Source organism: Schistocerca piceifrons, chromosome 1 (genome assembly GCF_021461385.2).
Source record: "Schistocerca piceifrons isolate TAMUIC-IGC-003096 chromosome 1, iqSchPice1.1, whole genome shotgun sequence".
In the NCBI taxonomy this organism is placed as follows: Eukaryota; Metazoa; Arthropoda; class Insecta; order Orthoptera; family Acrididae; genus Schistocerca; species Schistocerca piceifrons.
Window position 1 is genome coordinate 1,125,007,772 of NC_060138.1, and position 24,854 is coordinate 1,125,032,625.

Sequence of the window (24,854 nt, forward strand, 5' to 3'; positions counted from 1 at the left end):
ACGCCGACTGGCGTCAAGTCTGGAACAGGATACGTTATGACTGCTATCAAGAAAATACGTAGCTTTGGAATATACTTAACTTTGTTCTTTGTTGGTTTACAACGTTCTTCTTGAGACATTTATACGATAACTCTCAAACTAGGTAAGGCTAATGGCGCCTTGCTAGGTCGTAGCCATGGACTTAGCAGAAGGCTATTCTAACTGTCTCTCGGCAAATGAGAGGAAGGCTTCGTCCGTATTGTCACTAGCAATGTCGTCCGTACAACTGGGATCGAGTGCTAGTCCGTATCTCGAGGCCTGCCTTGTGGTGGCGCAGCAAAGACATCAAGGTTCGATGAGGACGACCGTGGAGCAACTCAGCCGGCGAGCGACCATCTCGGGGCTGAGAGCGATACGATGACAAAAAGAGCAACAACGCGTCCTCCCGAGAATGCGACTCTTTCAGCTTCAACATCTGGGACTTGAAAGTCCGGACCAATCGTTCAGCGGCACCGTTTGACTGAGGCGAAAACGGCACGGATGTCAGATGTTGAATACCATTGGCCTTGCAGAATGACTCAAATTCTGCGGACATGAATTGTGGGCCATTGTCGGAAACAATAGTCTGCGGAAGACCTTCAATGCAAAAGATAGCAGACAACGCTTGGATGGTGGCAGATGACGTCGTGGAAGACATCCGGACAACAAAAGGAAAATTACTGAAGGTATCTACCAGAACCAACCATCGAGCATTCCAGAACGGACCAGCAAAATCAATGTGCAAGCGTTGCCAAGGGGAAGTGGCTTTTGGCCATGCAAAGACTTTCCGCGGCGGTGCGGATTGTTGTTCGGCACACGCCATGCAAGTAGAACACATAGTCGTAATCGCAGCATCGATTCCGAACCAAGTACAGTGCTGACGAGCAAGTTGTTTCGTTCGCACTATACCCCAATGTCCTTGGTGAAGAAGCCGTAAAACAGAGGACTGTAACGAACGTGGGACCACGACTCTGGACTGATCATTATCAGAACGCAACAACAAAACACCATGTCGAACAAAAAGTCTCTCCTTGTGAGCAAAAAATCGGCGAACCAACGGATCCTCGATCCGAGACTTTGACAAAGGCCATTGCGTAGCAACAAAACGCAAAACGGTAGCAAGGACCGGGTCAGCAGCTGTGGCTGTAGCGACACGACGAAAATCAATCGGAAACGATTCGGCCACTTCATCGGTTTCCGAATCAATGAACAGGCAAGCAAGTTCGGAAGAATTGAATGCTTTATCCTCAGCAACAGGCAAACGTGACAACGCATCGGCGTTTCCGTGCTTAGCAGTGGACTGATACAAGATATCGTAGCGGTACTGCGAGAGGAAAATAGACCAGCGAATGAATTTCTGCGCTGTACGTGGAGGTACAGGCTTGTTCGGATGAAAAAGCGACGTCAAAGGTTTGTGGTCTGTGATGATGGTAAAGTGACGACCATACAAGAAATCATGGAACTTAGTAACACCAAACACGAGAGCCAAAGCTTCTTTCTCTATCTGTGAATAATTTCGTTGCGCAGACGAGAGCAAGTTTGACGCAAAGGCAATAGGGCGATCAAGCGAGCCAACTTTGTGCGCAAGCACAGCACTGATCCCGAAATCCGATGCATCTACCATCAACAAAAGGGGTTTCCGGGGATCAAATGGCGTAAGGCATGTATGAGAAAGCAACGCCGATTTCAACTGGCGAAAGGCGCATTCGCATTCCTTCGTCCAGACGAACGGAACACCTGTACGGCGTATGCGATGAAGCGGAGCTGAAAGAGAAGAGGCATTGCGCACATTCAATTACACCCTGTGATTCTAGATCGTTTAATGTTCTTGCAACCACATCACGCAATGCGTGGGGAACATTGCGTGCTCTGAAAAATTTCGGTTGCGCGTTTACTTTCAGTTCCAAGTGTGCTTCATAGTTCTTAGCACAACCAAGGCCCGGTGCAAAAATGTCTGCAAATTCATCACATAGCCGAGAAACTCTGTCTGAAGGCACAGTCTGATTCACTGATAGGACCTGATTTACAATAGACATGTTAAACAACTGAAATAAATCTAAACCAAACAAGTTCACTGCAGAAGAAGAACGAAGAACGTAAAATGACACAAGTTTTGTTTGTCCCTTGTATGTGGCAAGAAGGCTGCACTGTCCTAACACAGGTATATTCTGTCCTGAATAACTATGTAACTTAACATTTGCGGCACGCAACGGAGGTGCGCCCAGTTGTTTGTACGTGTTGTGATTGAGCAATGAAACTGCAGCTCCGGTATCGAGCTGGAATGGTATGACCTTGCCATGAAAGTCCAAATCTACAAAAAGTTTATTGTCCTGCTGACGACAAGAGCGACTGTCTCGTGCAATTTGAACTGATACAGGTACAGCATCACTTGCTAATTGACATGATTTCCGGCAACGTCGACGCACAGTTCTTGTGGGACGAACACAGTCACTGTTAGAGAAAGTGGCACTGGACGAAGTGGAATTAACGACATGAATGTCCATGGGCGAAGGTCCACGAGCCTGAGTGTCCTTGGTTCGATTCCGGCGCGAAGCAAAGGGCCTGGAATGGTTGTGATTGTCTGATCTGAGCTTTTTCTGGCAAACACTTTGAACATGTCTTTTCCTATTGCAGAAAAAGCAAATAGCTTGGTGTGATGGGCAATGTTCACGCGAATGTCTAGTTGCACACCGCGGGCATGATTTCACTGCATTTGTGTGCTGGCGCGGCACACCTGGTTTAGAGCGCGGCGGCAGCTGCGTCGAAGTGCGCGAGGGCAGGTTACCGGGCCGCGCAGCGCGTCCAGCGGGCCAGTTACACACGGCTGGCGAAGTTTCAAAAGATTCCTGAGCACAGTCAAGTGTGTCTTCCCTATCCAATATGTCTATCACTTGTTGAAGGGAGGGATTAACTAGTTTCAAAATTTGTTCCCGTATGCGAACATCAGAAGCGTTCTGTGCAATTGCATCACGTACCATTGTATCTGAATAAGAAAGGCCATAGTCACAGTCAAAGGCACAGTCCCTAGTAAGTCCTTGCAATGTTGCTACCCACTCCCTATTAGTTTGACCGGCCGTACGTTTTGTACGAAAAAACGTATACCGTTTTGCAACCACATTAACTGTTTCTTTGAAATAGGCATCTAAAGTGGACAAAATTTCATCGTAGGACAGAGTTGCTACGTCGCGTCGGGGAAACAATTTCACTATCACACGGTAGGTGGACACACCTACACACGAAAGCAAAAACGGCTGCCGCTCATTACCTTGAATTCTGTAGGCGGCTAGATGAAAGCCAAACTGTCAGGACCATTCAGTCCAAGATTCTTGCGCTAGGATCATAGTGCTTAAAAGGCGGTGCAACTGCGAGTTGTGGCTGCGGTAGCGGTGAAGCGGCGGCTGCCGCATCGGTGTGAATGGCACGTTGACCCTGGACGAGCTGTCCGAGGGCATCCAATAACGCCTGCGTCTGCTGATTCTGCAAGCGATAAAATTCGGACAGTACATCTGGCGAAGCCATGACACAAGTAAATGTAAGCAATCAGAAAGAACACTTTTCCTTCGTCGCCAATCTGTTGTGGCGTAACAAGCTAGCTACGCCACACTGAGAAGGGAGCCGAAAGGCACGCGTGCACACACGCCGACTGGCGTCAAGTCTGGAACAGGATACGTTATGACTGCTATCAAGAAATTGGAATATACTTAACTTTATTCTTTGTTGGTTTACAACGTTCTTCTTGAGACATTTATACGATAACTCTCAAACTAGGTAAGGCTAATGGCGCCTTGATAGGTCGTAGCCATGGACTTAGCAGAAGGCTATTCTAACTGTCTCTCGGCAAATGAGAGGAAGGCTTCGTCCGTATTGTCGCTAGCAATGTCGTCCGTACAACTGGGCTCGAGTGCTAGTCCGTATCTCGAGACCTGCCTTGTGGTGGCGCTCGGTCTGCGATCACACAGTGGCGACACGCGGGTCCGACATGTACTAAATGGACCGCGGCCGATTTAAGCTACCATCTAGCAAGTGTGGTGTCTGGCGGTGACACCACATAAACCTTGTAAAGTTCTCTGCAATGAAATGCACAAAGCCACCTCAGTAATCGTAGCTAGCAATGAAATAAGTATGCTGTGATAAAAATCATTGTTGACTCTATTATTGGAGGTGTAACTTTCATTTTTCACTCCTGGAATTAAAAAATGATTCATAAACAGCTCAATGCAGGTAATTGCAGGTATTTTTGGCAGTTGTTATGAGACATTCTCAATTTATGAGCATAGGCTTTGATGACCAGAGACAGTGTCAATTCTTCTGTGCACGTGATGATGTCATGATGTGATAAAATGATCATTAGTTTGGCTTCTTTAGGGTGATTTAATTCTTAATTTCATTCATTTGTGCACATAATTGAAAATGAGAAGTTATTGTTTGGTTGAACAGTTAAATATTTCATATTTATAGGTGTCAGCATAGTCTAGAAGATAATTTCTTCATTTCAGCTTTGATTACCATTCTGATATCTCAGAAGTGTGATAAGCTAACACACAGTTTGTCAGCTGTGTTGCTGGAGGTTCACAATGCTAGTTGAATGAACTGTGAAACTAGGTAATGAGAGAGAAATGAACCACTGTCAAAATAGGAGAGACTGCTGTGTTAAAACGTGATAATGTATTGAATACTGCTGTAAAAGACTGGTGATGTCTTTGAGTTGTTAACTGCTGTATTTAATCGTCAGTGGAATTTCTAGTTTTCTCTTACAATATTTGATGTTCTAAAACACTTCCTCTTTTTGTAGTTATGTATAATTACAAAATATCATATCATTGTACATTTCCCAGTTCTTACCATATGTTAGTGTATGTTATTTTGTACTGTTATTGGAATCATTCAATTCTTTTGCTGTGTGAGAAAATTTATTGTGATGTCATAGGATGTTCAGGTCATGGGTAAGTCACATTCGCCACTGAATCCATTCTGAGAGATGCTAGTGCCGCTGCATCACGGAATGGCAGTTATGGAATTTGAGGCAAGTAAAAGTTGAAACAATGTGTAGATCTGTGTATCCAGACATTGAAACTGCTGAGTGAAGCAGTTGATACGATTAATTGGAAGTGTGTCCTTTTTCCACGTCACACCTGAGCATAATGATAATAGTTCAGCTGTTGTAAGTAGGCAGTATATGGTAGGATTGAACCTTCACATTTCACTTGGAAGGACGAATAAGGAAATAGGGTTGGTTCCTCATAAAACTTTCACTATACACAATTTGTAAAGTAGAATGTGCCTTAAAGCATAAGCACCAAGTGACTTCACTATTACAGGGTGTACATGATCCGGGAGAAACCCGGGAATTTTTTCATCCAGTAGAAAACCGGGAAAAACCCGGGAATTGTTGTGAATTCCGGGATTTTTTTCATTGTTTTAGTTTTCAGTTAAAGTTTTGTGATTTTGACTGGTAAGAACAAATACTCTAACAAAGGATACTACTGTATCCCGCTATTGCAGAAAAATACTGCAGCAACAAAACATGAACAAGAGGGGGAAAAACAACGAAAATAAAACAAGTTGAAAAGGAAATGCGCCATATACAACAATAAAACACAGTGCTCATACAAGCGTCTGCCAACAGCAAAGTGTGTCAAAGCCTTTAGGAAGACTATGCAATGCTTCATAACAACAAATTGCCTCCAATGAGGGTGATGTGGTAACTGTTTAAATTAGATTTGTTTGAGCAGTTGTGGGCGGGCTCTTGCGCAGTTGAGTTTCGTATCAGTAGTACCTTCTTTCGCTTCTGGTTACGGAAGTATGGCTGGGCGCCACTACTTAATAGTGCACCAGTTCGGAAATATAGTAAATCTGGCGCTGATGCCCAGAGCAGTCTGAGTTGTGGTGGGGAGATGGGTCGCCTCCATGTGACCTGTGTTTACGTTCAGTGATTTTGTTGTTTCCTCATCATTTATTGTTCTCACGTTAAATGATGACAAATGGATGACAGGAGTTATCAAATGAATTAAAATACATTCACATAATTACGGAAGGCTAAAATATGTTATTAGTTTTAGATTTTATTTCCACCTTCCTGACAGTCGAGCATTAATTGCCTTACAGAACAATGAAGTTATTTTTGTTGATTTGCTAAAGAGATTTGGCTTTCATTAATCTTTCCTGCTTTATTTGAAACAAAATGTTTAATTTCACACTGTTGCTAGTTTCAACTGTTCGCTGCATTTCAAGTGCACTTATGTCATTATACCATAATAAAGAACCAAACATGATATAATACAGTACTGGTAGTCCTAGAAAATTTACATACGAATCTGGACATACGAAGTGCATTTTAAGCCGAATTATGCATTTTAGTGTGTTCACGAAATTCCTATGCTCTTGGAGTATGCTCTCTTGTCTTGTTTCTTTTATGACACAGTGTAAGATCTTTTAATGATTTACACGTATGAACGTATGGGTTTCCTGCGTCATCGTAGCTACGCAAGCGCGTTGACGCCTATTATCTGGCGCTCTCTTCCAACTGCTGAAACGAACTTATTTCTAAGAGGTCGCAGGAAAATATTGTGAATGATGGTTTGAAAAGCGTTACATTCAAAACAAATTTCCTTTTACGCAAGATGAACTATGTGCAAGAATGTACTATGAATTTCTTAAATCACAAAGTGTTCGACTCTCATTTAAAAATCAACTCTTTGAGGACAACCATTTAGAAGAATTTCGAGCCCAGAAAATCAGACATTTACGTCATTATTAAAAATTTTATTGGCACATTTGTGTGATGTATCTTGAAATGTAACACGCGCAAAAAAAAAAAAAATTTATATGTGGAAGCTTAGCTTCTCTTCCAGCTTATTAATCTCAGACACCAATATTATATGTGAATGCTATGTATAGTAATTTAAACCATTTAACTTTTCTACTTTTCTTATTTGTGTGTTTGCGCTACTGAAGAGTGATCTTGCTATTGGGTGACTACATCATGTGTCCTGTCATCAGCTGGTGAGATCACGTGACATGAGCTACGATTGCCTTGCAAAAGCGCTTTGCAATCTCGATTTCAGTGCTTCGGAAAGTGACATGCGGTGTAGGGTGGAATTCAAATTTATACCTTCGTAATACGGAAATATGCAGCGTACTTGTTGCTGCACATGAAAGGCCTTTCAAAACGTTTTTTTCCCCCCTGAGTTTCGTTTTCTAAAGTGCTGGGAAATTGTACATCAGTATATAAAACCATAAACATTCAAAGAATTGATGAGTTTTACAGTGCCAAGGAAGAGTATACTGGCACTTAACATGGAAAAAGTGTATTTTTAACCGGGAAATCTGGGAATTTTTTTTTCCTTGTCCACGTATACACCCTGTATTGCAATCAGTTAAAACTGCACAATGCCAGAGAAGGAAAGTTGCTACTCACCATATAGCAGAGATGCTGAGTCGCAATAGGCACAACAAAAAGATTCACACAATTGTAACTTTCGGCCATTAAGGCCTTTGTCAGCAGTAGACACACACACACACACACACAAACGCAACTTGCACACACGTCTGCAGTCTCAGAGAGCTGAAACCACACTGCCACACTTCTTGTTGTGCCTGTCGCGACTCGGCATCTCCGCTATATGGTGCGTAGCAACTTTCCATTGTTTTAAATAAAAGTTGAACTTTTTATACAAGGACTGTTAGCTTATTTTATGTTGCAGTCCATCCCCTTTATGTAAGAATCTTGTTTATAGTATTACATATGTTCAGTCATGTTGCAGTTTCAGTAGTAAGCAAAGGTGAATTCACATTTGCACTTTGGAATTACTGATAAACTGATATTCTGTGTTACAGAGAGTGCCCTAACTGGAGAGCTAAAAATATGTCGCATTGATAAGAACTCCAGCAGTTGTTTAGGAGGAGAAGAAGTGTTTATTCTTGTTGAAAAAGTTGGGAAAAGTGAGTCGTGCTAACCATTTTAATGATTTACAAATATTTAATGTTATACTTTGAATGTAGACATAAATTTGATTGGCATTATCCATTTGTTTCCACAGAAAACATTAAAATAAAGTTCTTTGAACTTGATGAAGAAGATAATGAAATTTGGTGTGACTTTGGAAAGTTCTCAGAATTGGATGTGCATCACCAGTATGCAATCGTGTTTCGTACCCCACCATATAGGGATACAGAAATTACGGATAATGTTAATGTGTATTTGCAATTGTATCGTCCGACAGATGGCGATTGTAGTGAACCAATACAGTTCTCGTACAAGCCATCGGATAGAATAGGTGAGTTTTGTAGCATAGGGGAAAAAATTAATTGGGCCACCTAGATTAGATTAGATTAGATTAATACTAGTTCCATGGATCATGAATACGATATTTCGTAATGATGTGGAACGAGTCGAATTTTCCAATGCATGACATAATTAGGTTAATTTAACAACATACTTAAGTTAATATAACAACTTTATTTTTTTGTGTTTTTTTGTTTTTCTTTATTTTTTATTTTTATTTTTTATTTTATTTTTTATTTTTTTAATATTTTTTTTCTTAATTTATATCTAAAAATTCCTCTATGTAGTAGAAGGAGTTGTCATTCAGAAATTCTTTTAATTTCTTCTTAAATACTTGTTGGTTATCTGTCAGACTTTTGATACTATTTGGTAAGTGACCAAAGACTTTAGTGCCAGTATAATTCACCCCTTTCTGTGCCAAAGTTAGATTTAATCTTGAATAGTGAAGATCGTCCTTTCTCCTAGTATTGTAGTTATGCACACTGCTATTACTTTTGAATTGGGTTTGGTTGTTAATAACAAATTTCATAAGAGAGTATATATACTGAGAAGCTACTGTGAATATCCCTAGATCCTTAAATAAATGTCTGCAGGAAGATCTTGGGTGGACTCCAGCTATTATTCTGATTACACGCTTTTGTGCAATAAATACTTTATTCCTCAGTGATGAATTACCCCAAAATATGATGCCATATGAAAGCAATGAGTGAAAATAGGGGAGAACTCTTGTCATATAAAGTTTCAGCTGAAGCTCTCAAGTGTCTCCCATTATTATTATTATTATTATTATTATTATTATTATTATTATAACAAAATATTTACACAGATAATGAGTGACTGATTTGTTATGTGGGCGCTAGTACATTATTTCTGATCCAGTTGCATGGAAAAGTTACCACAAATTATCCCAGCTGTGATAAAAGAAAAGTTGCTTTTATGGGGCAAATCATCAACTGTTTTTAATTTCTTCTGCCCACCCATCCTGTTGTCTCTCTCTCTCTCTCTCTCTCTCTCTCTCTCTCTCTCTCTCTCTCTCTCTCTGTGTGTGTGTGTGTGTGTGTGTGTGTGTGTGTGTGTGTGTTTGTTTGTTTGTTTGTTTCAAAACACACAGACCCAACAGAGTTACATTGTTACAGTGCTGTAGCACTTCCCTTTCAGTGGTGGCAGTGCTTTATTGTTACTTTATTCCTTGCTACATAATATTTAGAAAATTTTTACTGTGCCTTTTCTGCATCAAGGTAGATAAAAGCTGTGCATGTGCACATATGCAGTTGCAGGTGCTCATAAAAGAGAAAGTAGGGTTTGTTAATGAAAGCCAGAGCAGTAGAATAAATGAATAGGCTGTTCTCATTAAACAAACTATTTTGTAAATGTTCTTGTAAAGAAGTTTAGCTTTCATAGCGCTTTAGGTAGTGCTTAAGATAAAACAGTAGTTAAATCAATCGCGGATACAGGGGGTAGGGGTGGTAAACACAATGATTGGAAATAAAACGGTGAGATAATAAGTAACTAACATGTTGGTAAGCATTTCTTTATGTCAGGTGGATGTAAGTCATCGATAGTGATGGGTTTACATGGAATTGAACTTAATTGCCAATCAAAATTTGGGTCTGTTCATTGATTTTTACTGGCAAGTGACAGTCTATTCTTTCTCTGTGCTTTTACCATGCTCCGAAATTGCCTGTTTCTAAATGAAGATCTGTGATCTCTCACATAACTTTTTTTTTATCTTCTTTAGGCAGGAAAAGACAAAGGATGTCAGTAAATGACTCCTACAACAGACACATTTCACAGGAGAATGAACTGGCTCGGAATTTGTTGAACCTGGAAGTATCAGGCAACAATCCATCTTTTAGTGGTATAGCAACCACGTCAACTAGCCTGGATGCGTATTTGTGTGACCCTCGCAGCAATTCAGCCGAATTTCAAGAGTTCTTCGGTAGACTGTCAGGTAGTGAAATTCTTCAAGGTGAGTTACATTTATTGGCATATCGCCTGTTGTAATAGAAAAAAATCATTTCTTCATTTTTTGTGAGGGAAGTATATTTAGCAATCTGTTTCTTACTTAAATATTTGCAATGTTTACAGAATATCTCGGCGCGTTGCCCCAAGGACCGCAGAATCTGACAGTCAGGCAGGCCTACGGAGGAGACCTTGTTACGGATTCTGCAAGTAACAGGACCCAGCAGTCCACTGGTAAGAAATTCTGTGTTCATGTATTTCTTGTGTAAAGTTCTTGGCTTTGCTACATTATTAATTTTATGAAGAGAAATCAGAATACCATAATCCAGGATGTTTCAAAATGAACATATCGGTTTTAAGGCGTTGTAGCATTTATTACCGTATTTACTCGAATCTAAGCCGCACTTTTTTCCCGGTTTTTGTAATCCAAAAAACCGCCTGCGGCTTAGAATTGAGTGCAAAGCAAACAGAAGTTCTGAAAAATGTTGGTAGGTGCCGCCACAACTAACTTCTGCCGTCAAATATATGTAGCGCTACACAGGCATGCTTTGCAGGCACAAAGATAAATACTGGTGCCAAAACCTCTGTGTCAGTAAGTAAATGTAAAAAAAAAAAAAATGGAAGACGAGCTTTTTCCTCCGCCCCGAGTTTCGACCACTGCATTTTCATTCATTATCCAACGAAGTAAATACAAAGTCCGTATTGTTCATCTTCGAATGTAGCAGCGTTTCAATGTACTACGAAAATCCGACTGGCAAGACTGTTTGGGATGTTTGTCAATATGGCCAACTCTACGTTCTGAATTTTTTCCTACCTGTTAGAAGAGATTGTTGCTAAAAGAAACTTTTATGAATTGTGAATCACTTGCAGTATTCTCTTAACCATAAGAATAATATGAATATAAACATTTTGTCATGTATTGTTTCGTGTTTGTTGCTATCTCATTTAAATCCTGTCTGCCTAATAAACTACGAAACTAGAGTGAGACAAAGGCAAACGCGGAAGAATATACATATCATGTCACGTTTATATTCGTATTATTCTTATGCCTAATAGTGATACAGTCGGAAATGAAGCACGGCAATTGCCTAGATTTTTAAATCTGAGATAACTCTAATTTCTGTGCAGAATGTAATGTACTAAAGAGGCGCCTGCAAAGATTTTCAAAGATCATTATCAAAGAAAGCAGCAGTGTAAATAACAACAAATAGCAGGGTAGCGCGCACAAAAAGCAAGCCATGCTGCGAGCGGTGACAGGCCGTAAACACTCATTATGAGAATGTGACAAACAATGCATGACACAGTACAGTAATGCATTTTCAGCTTAGAGTGATGTAAACACCTATAACAAAGAGAACGGCACTTATCAGATCAAAGAAAAATAAGCAATCAATTCAAACGAGACGGAGCACGTGAAAAAGGAAGGGTACCCGTATAAATACGGATGGAGCGCCTGACACATAGCAATGGCTACCTGGTAAAGCTTAACTGCTAAGCTTATGACTCGAACCAAACTACTGTAGCTGTATCATCATTCATTCGACCTAAATTGTGTCTCATATTATAATGGATCAACTTTGTTTCGATTTGGAGGTGTGGCCTTAAGCTTTTCTCTCCTCTTGAATTTCGAGTCTCAAATTTCAAGTGCGGCTTCGATTCGGGAAAAATTTTTTTCCTTGATTACACCAAATGAAAGAGCAACTCAGTTTTGTTTGTCTACCTGTGTGCAATGGGAAGAGTACGGAATGACGAAGAGTGACTGAAAAATGTGTTGAACGAGTGCGAGTCTTTTACGTTTCGTCCCTTAGCCCCAAGAAATATCCCCACGGAAAGTTTATGGGCCTTTCTATTTCAGTGAATCAACTGTAACTCATTTTTCTTATCTTGATGTGCTACAGCTATGGCCCGTGCCTCAATGGGAAGAAGCTGAATTACACATCTTTATTTGGGAGCAAGATGGTGCGCCGCCTTGCGACTGGTTAAACGACATTGTACCCAACCTGTGGATTGGGAGCAACGGGCTGGTTGACACTGCATTTTATGCATGACCTCCACGTTCACATACAATCTTACGCGATCATGTGTGTGTGCACCACCGATACCAGCTGATCTATCGGACTTTAGAAACAGTGTTATTGCAACAGTTACTCCTGACACATTGTTTTGGAGCAACTCGCCTATCGACTCGATGTGTGATCGGTGTTCACACTGAATAATTGTAAGAAAAACTGTTTGTGTTTCTCTTTCATTTGGTGTATTATTTATAATTGTAGGTGTATGTAATATGTGCTACAAAGCCTTAAAACGTGTATATTCATTTTGAAACACCCTGTATATGCGGAGTGGGGGAAAGAGGTGGCATTGCTTTCTGAACAGCTAAAGGGCAGTCTTTGTATTAAATCAAGGATGACTGCCCAGGAAGGGAAATGTTTTGTATGTTTCCAAAATATCTAAGGACTGATTGTGGGTCAATATATAGACTGTATATTGATGGTGTAGTGTTTTCTTGTATGAATTGTGTTGTCTGAGACTGTATTAGTTATTTGATGTCAGTGTTGTGTGCATGTTACCTACATCTGTATCTGCATCAACATCGATACTCGACAATCCACTGTATGGTGCATGGCAGAGGGTACTCTGTACAACTAAAAAGCATTTCCTCTCCTGTTCCACTAGCAAATAGAGTGACTGTCTATATGCCTCCATGTGACCCCTAATTTTTCATATCTTTGTGGTCCGTATGCACATTGGATGTTGGAGGCAGTAGAATCGTTCTGCAGTCAGCTTCAAATGCCGGTTCTCTTAAATTTTCTCAGTAGTGTTCCTCGAAAAGAATGTCGCCCTCCCTCCAGGGATTCCCATGTCATATTCTGAAGCATGTCTGTAACACTAATGTGTTGTTCAAACCTACCAGTAACAAATGTAGCAGCCCACTTCTGAATTGCTTCAGTGTCTTTCTTTAATCCAACCTGGTACAGACACTAAACACTCCAGCAGTATTCAAGAATAGGTCACACTAGCATCCTATATGCAGTCTTGTTTACAGATGAACCACATTTACCTAAAATTCTCCCAGTAAACGGAAGTTGATAAGTTTGCTTCCCTACCACAGTCCTCACATGCTCGTTCCACTTCAAATCGCTTAGCAGCGTTTTGCCCAGATATTTAAACAATGTGACTGTGTCAGGCAGGACACTACTAATACTGTATCTGAACACTGCTCAGTTATGGTAAATGTAATACAGTGGAAATTCACTGAAACAATTATTGTGAGAATCACGTTTTGTACGTATTTTCAGTTTCTGTCTTCTTGCATTTGCTTTGTTTCTTGTGCTATCTGTTTTGATCACTTATGCTTCATTACTGTGCAGCGATTGTCCTTAGTGCATCTACCTTTATATTTTCAAGAATGAATTTTCTTTAATTTATGTGATTATTCTGCTGTTGATATAGTTATTTTGAGGCATTGTTGGGTTTGGGTGATTATACAGTGACTAGATGTTGATTACATTTTTTATTATTTCAGGCAAAACACCTGTTGGTCCTTCAAAATTTTACCATACAACAGACTCGGTAAATGTAAAGGACTGTCCAGTAAGTACTAAAATTAATCACACATATAAAGATATACATGTAGACAGGTGCATATAAAAGAAACTGAAAGTCCTACAAATCATGCCTTTACTTCCTAGAGTAGCATAAATACAAGTGGCTAGTGACCCATTTTCCAACCACAGTGTCCAGTTTCGTAGTATCTCAGAATTTCTTCATAAATGTCGCATGATCTAAACATACATTGTATCTTTCCAATTGTGTGTACCCATTGACACCTTCTTCCACAACTGGCAATGATTTTTTATGTGGAATACACAAAGTTACACCATGGTTTGGAGAACACATTAAACATAAGTCTCCTTACAATTGGCTGTAAAACTTGGTCCTAAAGCAAGACAAAGCCCAAGTGCATGGTAATTCCAAAGTACCGTACCTAGTAAAACACAGTAGTGTTTAACAAACATTTATGTAATGGGCAACTTTATTTTGTGGACAGTAAATGTTCTGCTGGATATTACGTGCAGTGTAAACATATTGATTATCCTGTTGTCTCATTACTTAAAACAAAAGATTAGTATACATATATGTTCTTTGCATTTTATGAATACATGATTTAATTAATGATTTACATTGTGTTGAAAAAATTAATATTTTCCCATGGCATTTGATAACCCTGTGTTTCCAAAGTATGCACTGAGATAAATGCATTGCATTGGAAACTCTTAAATGATAAAATGCATCTTACGTAAGTTTTGCATCAACTGTGCCGTGTAGATCTGCTCATAAACAACTAAATCAGTGCTTACTCTGACAAGCTTATGGAATCCTGAAAGCATTGACTTCCCGGGTCAGACGTGACCCTCAGTCTGCTTGTGATGAAACTCACATCATTCCAGTGAGATATTTCAGCAATGTAGTTCATCAACTTGGACAACATTAAATGTAGTTACGTAGTGACTGCACATGAGGAGCAATGGGTACGGAAGTAGAAGACATCCTATCTTCACCCCACACCACCGAAAAATACACACCTATCAAGCACATGCTTGTCGCAGTCTGAAGTCGAACAATTTGATCGGTTGCTCTGCACTGAAGAACTCCGCAACTACAGACGATCCGAGCTACCCCTTCACCTTAGCATGCTGGCAGGAAACACAGTTAGCTAGTGCCAAAACATTACCTTAGTCTGATTATATGGGGACACAAGACGCAGCTAATCTTCCATCACCACAGCCTGTGCCTCCAACTAAACGCCCACTCGCCACTCATTCTGGGTGTTACGCATGCTTCAGCCCACATACTGTTGACACTTTGGGAGGAAGCATGTGCTAAACGAGATGTTCCTGAACTTGTGTGTATTTGATGAATTGCAGTGGATGTGATGAGTATTACATAGGTTAGACAGTATTTTCATTTGAAACACATTTTAAAGAGCATACATATTCCGAGAATAAAAAGCCTTTGGTACACACATTGCTGAATATAAGCATTGCACAACAAGTTAACTTAGACTGAGGTTTTTTAATGCTTTTGAGGATCTACTTTAGTGATATGATATTTTAATGTTCGGTCAATCCATACCAAGTGGTCCTGCACTGGTTGCTTGACCATCTCAAAAATTATACTTCCTGGGTGAATTTCCCAATTTTTAGTAGCCACAAATTTTTTTTTTTGAAATGGCATCCATATTTGTTCCAGGCTGCATGCGTTTTTTCGTATTTACAAGCATCTACATTTTTTACAATTATTCAGTAGTGGATTGTCCTAAGCCTTTCAGATAAAATGTATTTAGTTCAACACTCTCTGGGCTACAAATTAACATCATTATTACTTAGCTGAATGTATTCTTTAGTATATTTTTCATAGTTCAAAGTTATCAGCCACAAATTAAAAATCAATTTTTGAATAGTAGTTTTCCAAAGAAAGGTTAATTTCTCAGCTTTCTTTTCTGCTGTTACACTCTATGGTGTACTTCCTTTTTGTAGAGTATCAATGGTGAGCAGCATACACTTAAATAATACACTGTTTTAAAAAATGGAGATTTTTAATTTTTCCATTTTGTGGCCTGCAATATCTTTGTTACGTTGTTGTTGTTGTTGTTGTTGTGGTCTTAAGTCCTGAGTCTGGTTTGATGCAGCTCTCCATGCTACTCTATCCTGTGAAAGCTTCTTCATCTCCCAGTACCTACTGCAGCCTACATCCTTCTGAATCTGCTTAGTGTATTCATCTCTTGGTCTCCCTCTACGATTTTTACCTTCCACGCTGCCCTCCAATACTAAATTGGTGATCCCTCGATGTCTCAGAACATATCCTACCAACCGATCCCTTCTTCTAGTAAAGTTGTGCCACAAGCTCCTCTTCTCCCCAATTCTATTCAATACCTCCTCATTAGTTATGTGATCTACCCATCGAATCTTCACCGTTCTTCTGTAGCACCACATTTCGAAAGCTTCTATTCTCTTCTTGTCTAAACTATTTATCGTCCACGTTTAACTTCCATACATGGCTACACTCCATACAAATACTTTCAGAAACGACTTCCTGACATTTAAATCTATACTCGGACGTTAACAAATTTCTCTTCTTCAGAAACGCTTTCCTTGCCATTGCCAGTCTACATTTTATATCCTCTCTACTTCTACCTTCATCAGTTATTTTGCTCCCCAAATAGCAGAACTCCTTTACTACTTTAAGTGTCTCATTTCCTAATCTAATTCCCTCAGCATCACTCAACTTAATTCGACTACATTCCATTATCCTTGTTTTGCTTTTGTTGATGTTCATCTTATACCCTCCTTTCAAGACACTGTCCATTCCGTTCAAACGCTCTTTCAAGTCCTTTGCTGTCTCTGACAGAATTACTGCTTGCTCAATATACAGATTGAATAACATTGGTGACAGGCTACAACCCTGTCTCATTCCCTTCCCAACCGCTGCTTCCCTTTCATACCCCTCGACTCATATAACTGTCATCTGGTTTCTGTACAAATTGTAAATAGCTTTTCGCTCCCTGTATTTTACCCCTGCCACCTTTAGAATTTGAAAGAGAGTATTCCAATCCACATTGTCAAAAGCTTTCTCTAAGTCTACAAATGCTAGAAACGTAGGTTTGCCTTTCCTTAAACTAGCTTCTAAGATAAGTCGTAGGGTCAGTATTGCCTCATGTGTTCCAACATTTCTACGGAATCCAAAATGATCTTCCCCGAGGTCGGCTTCTATCAGTTTTTCCATTCGTTCGTAAAGAATTCGCGTTAGTATTTTGCAGCTGTGACTTACTAAACTGATAGTTCAGTAATTTTCACATCTGTCAACACCTGCTTTCTTTGGGATTGGAATTATTATATTCTTCTTGAAGTCTGAGGGTACTTCACCTGTCTCATACATCTTGCTCACCAGGTGGTAGAGTTTTGTCAGGACTGACTCTCCCAAGGCTGTCAGTAGTTCTAATGGAATGGTGTCTACTCCGGGGGCCTTTTTTCGACTTGGGTCTTTGAGTGCTCTGTCAAATTCTTCACGCAGTATCATATCTCCCATTTCATCTTCATCTAAATCCTCTTCCATTTCCATAATATTGTCCTCAAGAACATCGCCCTTGTATAACATCTCTATATACTCCTTTCACCTTTCTGTTTTCCCTTCTTTGCTTAGAACTGGGTTTCCATCAAAGCTCTTGATATTCTTGCAAGTAGTTCTCTTTTTTCCAAAGGTCTCTTTAATTTTCCTGTAGGCAGTGTCTATCGTACCACTATTGATATATGCCTCTACATTCTTACATTTGTCCTCTAACCATCCCTGCTTAGCCATTTTGCACTTCCTGTCGATCTCATTTTTGAGACGTTTGTATTCCTTTCTGCCTGCTTCACTTACTGCATTTTTGCATATTCTCCTTTCATCAATTATATTCAGTATTTCTTCTGTTACCCAAGGGTTTCTACTAGCCCTCGTCTTTGTACCTATTTGATCCTCTGCTGCCTTCACTATTTCATCCCTCAAAGCTACCCATTCTTCTTCTACTGTATTTCTTTCCCCATTCCTGTCTATTGTGCCTTTATGCTCTCCCTGAAACTCTGTACAACCTCTGGTTCTTTCAGTCTATTCAGGTCTCATCTCCTTAAATTCCCACCTTTTTGCAGTTTCTTCAGTTTTAATCTACAGTTCATAACCAATAGGTTGTTTGTCGCCCCTGGAAATGTCTACAATTTAAAACCTGGTTCCTAAATCTCTGTCTTACCATTACATAATCTGTCTGATACCTTTTAGTATCTCCAGTGTTCTTCCATGTATACAACCTTCTTTCATGATTATTGAACCAAGTGTTGGCTATGATTAAGTTATGCTCTGCGCAAAATTCTACCAGGCAGCTTCCTCTTTCATTTCTTAGCCTCAGTCCATATTCACCTACTATTTTTCCTTCTCTCCCTTTTCCTAGTCTCGAATTCCAGTGTCCCATGACTATTAAATTTACGTCTCCCTTCATTATCTGAATAATTTCTTTTATCTCATCATACATTTCATCAATTTCTTCGTCATCTGCAGAGGTAGTAGGCATATAAACTTGTACTGCTGTGGTAAGCGTGGGCTTCGTGTCTATCTTGGCCACAATAATGCTTTCACTATGCTGTTTGTAGTAGCTTACCTGCACTCCTATTTTTTTATTCATTATTAAACCTACTCCTGCATTACCCCTATTTGATTTGGTATTTATAACCCTGTATTCACCTGACCAAAAGTCTTGTTCGTTCTGCCACCGAACTTCACTAATTCCCACTATATTTAACTTTAACCTATCCATTTCCCATTTTAAATTTTCTAACCTACCTGCCCGATTAAGGGATCTGACATTCCACACTCCGATCCGTAGAACGCCAGTATTCTTTCTCCTGATAACGACGTCCTCCTGAGTAGTCCCCACCCGGAGATCCGAATGGGGGACTATTTTACCTCCGGAATATTGTACCCAAGAGGACATCATCATCATTTAATTATACAGTAAAGCTGCATGCCCTCGGGAAAAATTACGACTGTAGTTTCCCCTTGCTTTCAGCCGTTCGCAATACCAGAACAGCAAGGCCATTTTGGCTAGTGTTACAAGGCCAGATCAGTCAATCATCCAGACTGTTGCCCCTGCAACTACTGAAAAGGCTGCTGCCCCTCTTCAGGAACCACACGTTTGTCTGGCCTCTCAACAGATACCCCTCCGTTGTGGTTGCACCTACGGTACGGCTATCTGCATTGTTGAGGCACGCAAGCCTCCCCACCAACAGCAAGGTCCATGTGATGGGGGGGGGGGGGGGGGTCTTTGTTAGGGGACCAAATAAGAATCTGAAAATTTCACAGTTGATAGACCTTTATGATATCAAACTTCAGTATAAATTTCAATGTTGAGATTCAATTGGAAGTTATGGAAAAAAGATTACTAACACAAATCAAAAATACCTGTGATACCTGGTAGGCTAATCAAATAAAGTATACCAATTGCATAATGCAACACACCACATTACACTAGCTAATAATTATTTGTTGAAACAGTGCTGTGGCAATTGTTTCAGCAGGCTAACAATTGCATCTGCAAGCCTATACAAGTCTGATTGTTGTCCTCCTCCTTACACCAACAATTGTCTACTCACACTTATTTAGCTAGAAGTTCTTGAAGTGTGCAGTTGATAACTGGTGTCTCAGGGTTCTGTTGGTGTTGTTATTAATGAAACTTGTCATAAAAATGTGTATGGAGTGTATCTGAAAGAAATTACTTTAATTGAATATTACAGTGAAGAAACAAATTGTTGCTTTACTTAAGAATCGGCCCAGAGGTCAAATCAACATGCAAGTACCGTGAAATGAAATACTTAAAAAAATTTTGTCACCTTTTTGGTCAGTCTTGCATGGATCCTTCTGAGATACATAAGAAACCTATAACAAAAGGTCTGCAAGAAATGACATTTGATCATTATCCTAAAAATAAAAGCCCTTTTGCGAATCTCTTACCAGGAAAATCATTGTGTCCAACATGTTATTCTAAGATATTTGTAATTCACAAGAGAGAGGATAGTGAAACCTCAGATACAGCATTTTGTGATTTATCAGCAACCATTAAAAAAGTAGATACAGCTTATGAAATCCTGGGTATATTGCCTGCTAGTAAAATTAGAAAACTAAGTCAAGATACAAGACCAAGTGCCTTGAATACAAAAAGTGAGAAAGTGACAGCTACAGTCAAAAAGAATTTGGAAGATTCATCTCAAAATCCAATTTGCACTAAAACAGATGGAAGCTCTAAAACTTCACCAACTGAATTTGATGATTTGATAGAAAAACTAAAAACTAAATGCAGTACTTCAAACAAAGAGAATAAAATTAAGATATCTGTTTACTGCCAAATTCTTGGAATCGAGCAAAAGTTAGTGATGAATTTAATGTGTCAGAACATCTTCTTAAGTTATCATGGCAATTAGTAAAAGAACAGGGAATTTTACCAGGATTACAAAAGAAAAGTGCATCTAATTTGGTAGTGAAAACACAATCAATAAAGTTATTAAGTATTATGACGATGACAATAACAGCTGTTTGATGTCTGCCAAAATAAGACTTGCTTCTGTGAGAGAAAATGGTTCTAAGATTCAAAGACAAAAAAGTCTGATATTGTGTAATTTAAAGGAACTATTCACTGAATTTAAAAAAAAAAAAAATCCCGGCATTAAAATTGGTAGATCGAAGTTTTGCGAGTTGAGGCCAAGATGGTGTATCGTTGCAGGGGCATCTTGCACCCATAATGTTTGTGTTTGTTTGTTTGTATCATCAGAACGTAAAGTTGATGATAGATGGGGGCCAATTGAGTTGACCTTTTGGAAGTTATGGTATGCAGTGTTGACAGTTACAATTGTATGATCAGGGGAAAACGTGAAGATTGTCCAGGCAAACAAGGCTTACTTGACGTTTGAAGAATCCGAGGAAGACAATTTGATGCCTGACAATATAAAATACAAACAATGGGTGACACAAGACAGAACTGAAATGGTGACAGTCATAAAATCACGAGAAGAGTTTCTTGAAGTGTTGGTGGCTAACCTTGAAAATCTGAAAATGCATCATTTTATTGCAAAAGCTCAAAGTAAATGTTTGAAAGACAAAAAGCAAACCTTGGCAGCTGATGAATGCTTAGTTCTTGCTGACTTTTCGGAAAATTTTTCCTTTGTTGTTCAAGATGAAGTACAAGGGCACCATTGGGTAAATAAACAGGCCACAGTTCATTCAATTGTATTCTATTATAAAAATAAAGATAAACTAATGAGCCACAGCTTTTGTGTCAAAAGTGACTGCCTTGAACACAACACTACAGTAGTGCACATTTTTCAACTAAAATTAACAAACTGCGTTAAACAGCACTACCCTTCCTTAAAAAGCTGATTTACTTTTTGGATAGGGTAGCAAGTCAGTATAAAAACAGAAACAAGAAATTAGAAACATGTCCTTTCATAAAGATGATTTTGGGTTTGATGTAGAATGGCACTTTTTCGCTTCATGCCATGGGAAGAATGCTTGTGATGGTGTCGGGGATACAACAAAGCATGCCGTCACGAAAGCAAGTCTGCAGGGGACCGATGACAATCTTAACACCTCAAGAAATGTTTGAAATCTGTAAAAAACATATCAAAGCAATTACCTATGTTTTCGTACAATGTGAGGAAATGCAAGAAGTCTATGACAGTGTCTTGAAGGAAAGGTACAACACTTTCCAGAAGGTTAAAGGCACTCAATCTTTTCATTGTTTTGTAGCCCATTCACAGTGTAAGATCACACCAACTTCACCTGATAGTGAACTTCATCAGTGTGGAAAACTTGTACAACTGGTTGTTCAAAATAAAGACATAGTGGCTTGTGTTTACGATGAACAGTGGTGGATTGGCGAAGTCTTCTGTCAGTATTATTACATAAGAAAATGCTGCATTCAACAATTACAGGTAACTGTGCTTACATTTTGAAATTGTTCAAAGCCAAAAGTTAGATATACCAGACATTATCTGTCGTTTATGGTTTCTAATGCCTGGAAATTAATTTATAAACTGTAGTCTTGGATTGGATAGCCTCTGTCATTAGTACAGGATGGCCAGTAACAGTTTGAAAAGCTTTTAATGCTGTTGCAGGGTAGTTTGTGTGGAGAAATAATCAATGGTTGAAATTAGCCCATAAGGTGGTGATGTGTGCAAATCCAACCAGCCTGCCAGAGGCATTGTTGCCGTGTGTGTTCCTCATTCGGCTAGCTGAAACTGAGTGCAGTTTTTGTGTCACCATCTTTTTCAGTTTGAGGAAACTAAACGAGGAACATGTTTGGCAACATCATCTCTGGTAGGCTGCTTGAATTCGTGTGTGCAATGACCTGATTGGCTAACTTCAGTGCAAATTAAATTAGAAATGGTGCAATGTATCCAATTTTTTTCTTAACAATTATTTCTCGGGCATCCTAATATGCAACACCCTTACAAGCTTTCCAGACTGTTTCTGAGCCGATAAAGAAACAAACTGGTAGTGTTTCCATCACAAATTCCTTGTGACAGAATAACTTTGCAGTTTGTAAAGTTACATAATGACAATGCTTGCTTACCTTCAGGAGTTGAAATTTCAAGTACTGCTATTACATGTATTTAAAAGTAGAGGAAACTATTACTTAGCATTCTGAATTGTTCATTCTTCCTTGAGGAGGAAAGATGTCAGCTTTGTAAAGGAAGAGGTGTTTTTTTTTTTTTTTTTTTTTTTTTTTTTTTTTTTTTACCCTACATTGAGGGGGGACTATACTCTTGTAAGGACAAGGGGAAAGCAAAAATCTCCTTCAGAAAATATAATTTCTTTTGTTTCTGTTTTTTGTTGTTCTGAATAATTATTCTTACATGCACTAAGTGTTCAGCACTACCTAACAAATGAATTTAAATTTTCAGGACGAACCCCTGCTTGCTCGACAAATAGTGGATGAAATGAAGCGAAATGCTTCATTGAGAAAGCCTGTATTTACAGAAAGAGTTCTTAAAATGTTCAGTCAGAAATCGCATGATGGCAATACGTAAGTACAGTAGCTTTTTGTTCCTTAGTTTTCTAAATCTGGTAAATTGAAGCATTGACTCTTAATTTGATTGGTGTTGATGAACTGAAATAAAATGTAAAGTCATCAGCAGAAAAGTAATGCAAATAGAAAGAAAGTTAACAGACCACAACCAGCCACAAATTATTTGAGAAACTATTGCTTTACTGCCAGGTATGCCCCTTATGGGATGGCTGCATTTATATTTATTGCATAGTCTGTATCTTAAGAAACAGTTTTATTGTGCTGTGTGACAATATTTCCATTACATTATGTAAGAAATATCCAGTATAATTTGTCTTCTGACTAATGTTAGTGTTGGGTCACACATGTCATGAACACCATCTAGGATAGCTGGAAGACTAGGAATCATCCCATGCATTGCCTTCAGATATTTAGGGAGGAAATGGTAATAGCTGGGTGGGTACATGAACTCTGTTCTCCTGTTGGGGAGTCCAGAGTGCTAACTGCCCCACTTAACTCGGAGAACAAAAGAGGAAAACTTCAGAGTTGGTCAGAGCTTTAGGTCTCATGAACCGTGTAAAAACCATTTAGGATTGGACTAATCATTTTTTATATATTTTCTTTATGTTGATTGTTACCCAGATATTCAGATTTTGAGAGCTACTACATATCTGGTTTATCATCTCCTTGTAAATAATGTATGCACAGTGCATGATATGATTGAGAAGACATTACTACTATTATTTTTATTTGTGCTACGGAATTTTTTGGAAAAATAATCTTTCAATATTGGATTTTCAGTGCACTTCATGCTGCAATACTCCATAAGCAAGAAGTCTTACTAAGACACATGTTGGATGTATTGGCCAGGGAACCACAGCATTATTTGCTAAATTGCCCAAATGATAGCCAGCAGGTAAGCTATTTTTATTTATTGAAACTTCAGTTATCAAGTATTCTATTTAATTTTTATTATTGGATATGTGTTACACAGGTCCCTACAGCAATTTACTAGCACTAGATCTAGGATGTGCCAGGATTTAGTTAGATACCAGCATTCATAATATACATCCATATAAGACGCCATTGCAATTTCCTTCAAAGTCCGACATATTCAAAAAATCGTTTTGCTTTATCTTGTAACTGCGACCGGAACGGTCGTGGGGATGACGTGACGGAAAATGCGGCGGTACCCACGAACAACACAAACAGGAGAAGATGGACACGACCGACGAAGGACCTTATGACGGCAACAACAAGAAGAATGAAACAACCGAGTCACAAGAAAACCTAACTAGACAACCATATCCACTCGTGAACAGAACATGAAAGTAAATACACTGTCTAAGGTGAGGCGATATGTACTGAGACATATGCATGATTAGACTGACTGGCTGAATGAAAGGCAAGCGCTTAAATCCATGATTGGGGGCTATTGCTCACTGGGACCACATGTCGCACTGTGGCGCCCTCACACTAAATATGTGCCAGGAGACGCGCGCCGCCACGGCTTATAGCGCAATGGTGCAGAGACCTCTAGGGGTCTTCGATGTCCATATCGTCTGGCGCAGATTCAAATTCCATGGCCCGCTGTACCAGATCCCTCCCCCCCTGAAACTTGCGCATAGGGGCAGAACGCCCCAGACGATGCTGAGGTGGGTGGCAGTGGGAAGAAGAGCCAGGCTCGTCGGCCGCTGTTGGCGATGAGGAAAGGATGCCCGCTGTATCACTGATGGCCGACCCAGAGTCCAGGGCAGGGTAGGGAGCTGCCAATCACTCTGGAGGCTGGGAGGGCCAACGGCAGGCCCGCGGGGAGATGGCAACCGGGGGCAGGGGCGGCGACTCGAGGACCATGTCTGTACCCAAAGGAGGTAGGGGATGAGGCTAGAGTTCCGCAGGGGCATGCGGGTGGAGCTGATTATGATGACTGCGCTCCAATCCTTTTGACGTCTGCACCGACGTCACATGTCGCTCATTGGTCACGACGACTGTGGCAGGCGT

General features: G+C 39.7%; 1 protein-coding gene across 2 annotated transcripts in view; it reads left to right on the forward strand.

Annotated features, from left to right (window-relative positions):
• LOC124779010 (nuclear factor NF-kappa-B p110 subunit) overlaps positions 1–24,854 on the forward strand; it is a 99,167-nt gene that overhangs the window by 43,421 nt on the left and 30,892 nt on the right. For both annotated transcript variants that reach the window (XM_047253682.1, XM_047253681.1), the window contains exons 7-13: positions 7,855–7,959; positions 8,058–8,294; positions 10,041–10,271; positions 10,391–10,498; positions 13,791–13,858; positions 22,750–22,871; positions 23,655–23,769. In XM_047253682.1, the coding sequence (XP_047109638.1) occupies positions 7,855–7,959; positions 8,058–8,294; positions 10,041–10,271; positions 10,391–10,498; positions 13,791–13,858; positions 22,750–22,871; positions 23,655–23,769 (986 nt within the window). The remainder of the gene's footprint in view (positions 1–7,854; positions 7,960–8,057; positions 8,295–10,040; positions 10,272–10,390; positions 10,499–13,790; positions 13,859–22,749; positions 22,872–23,654; positions 23,770–24,854) is intronic.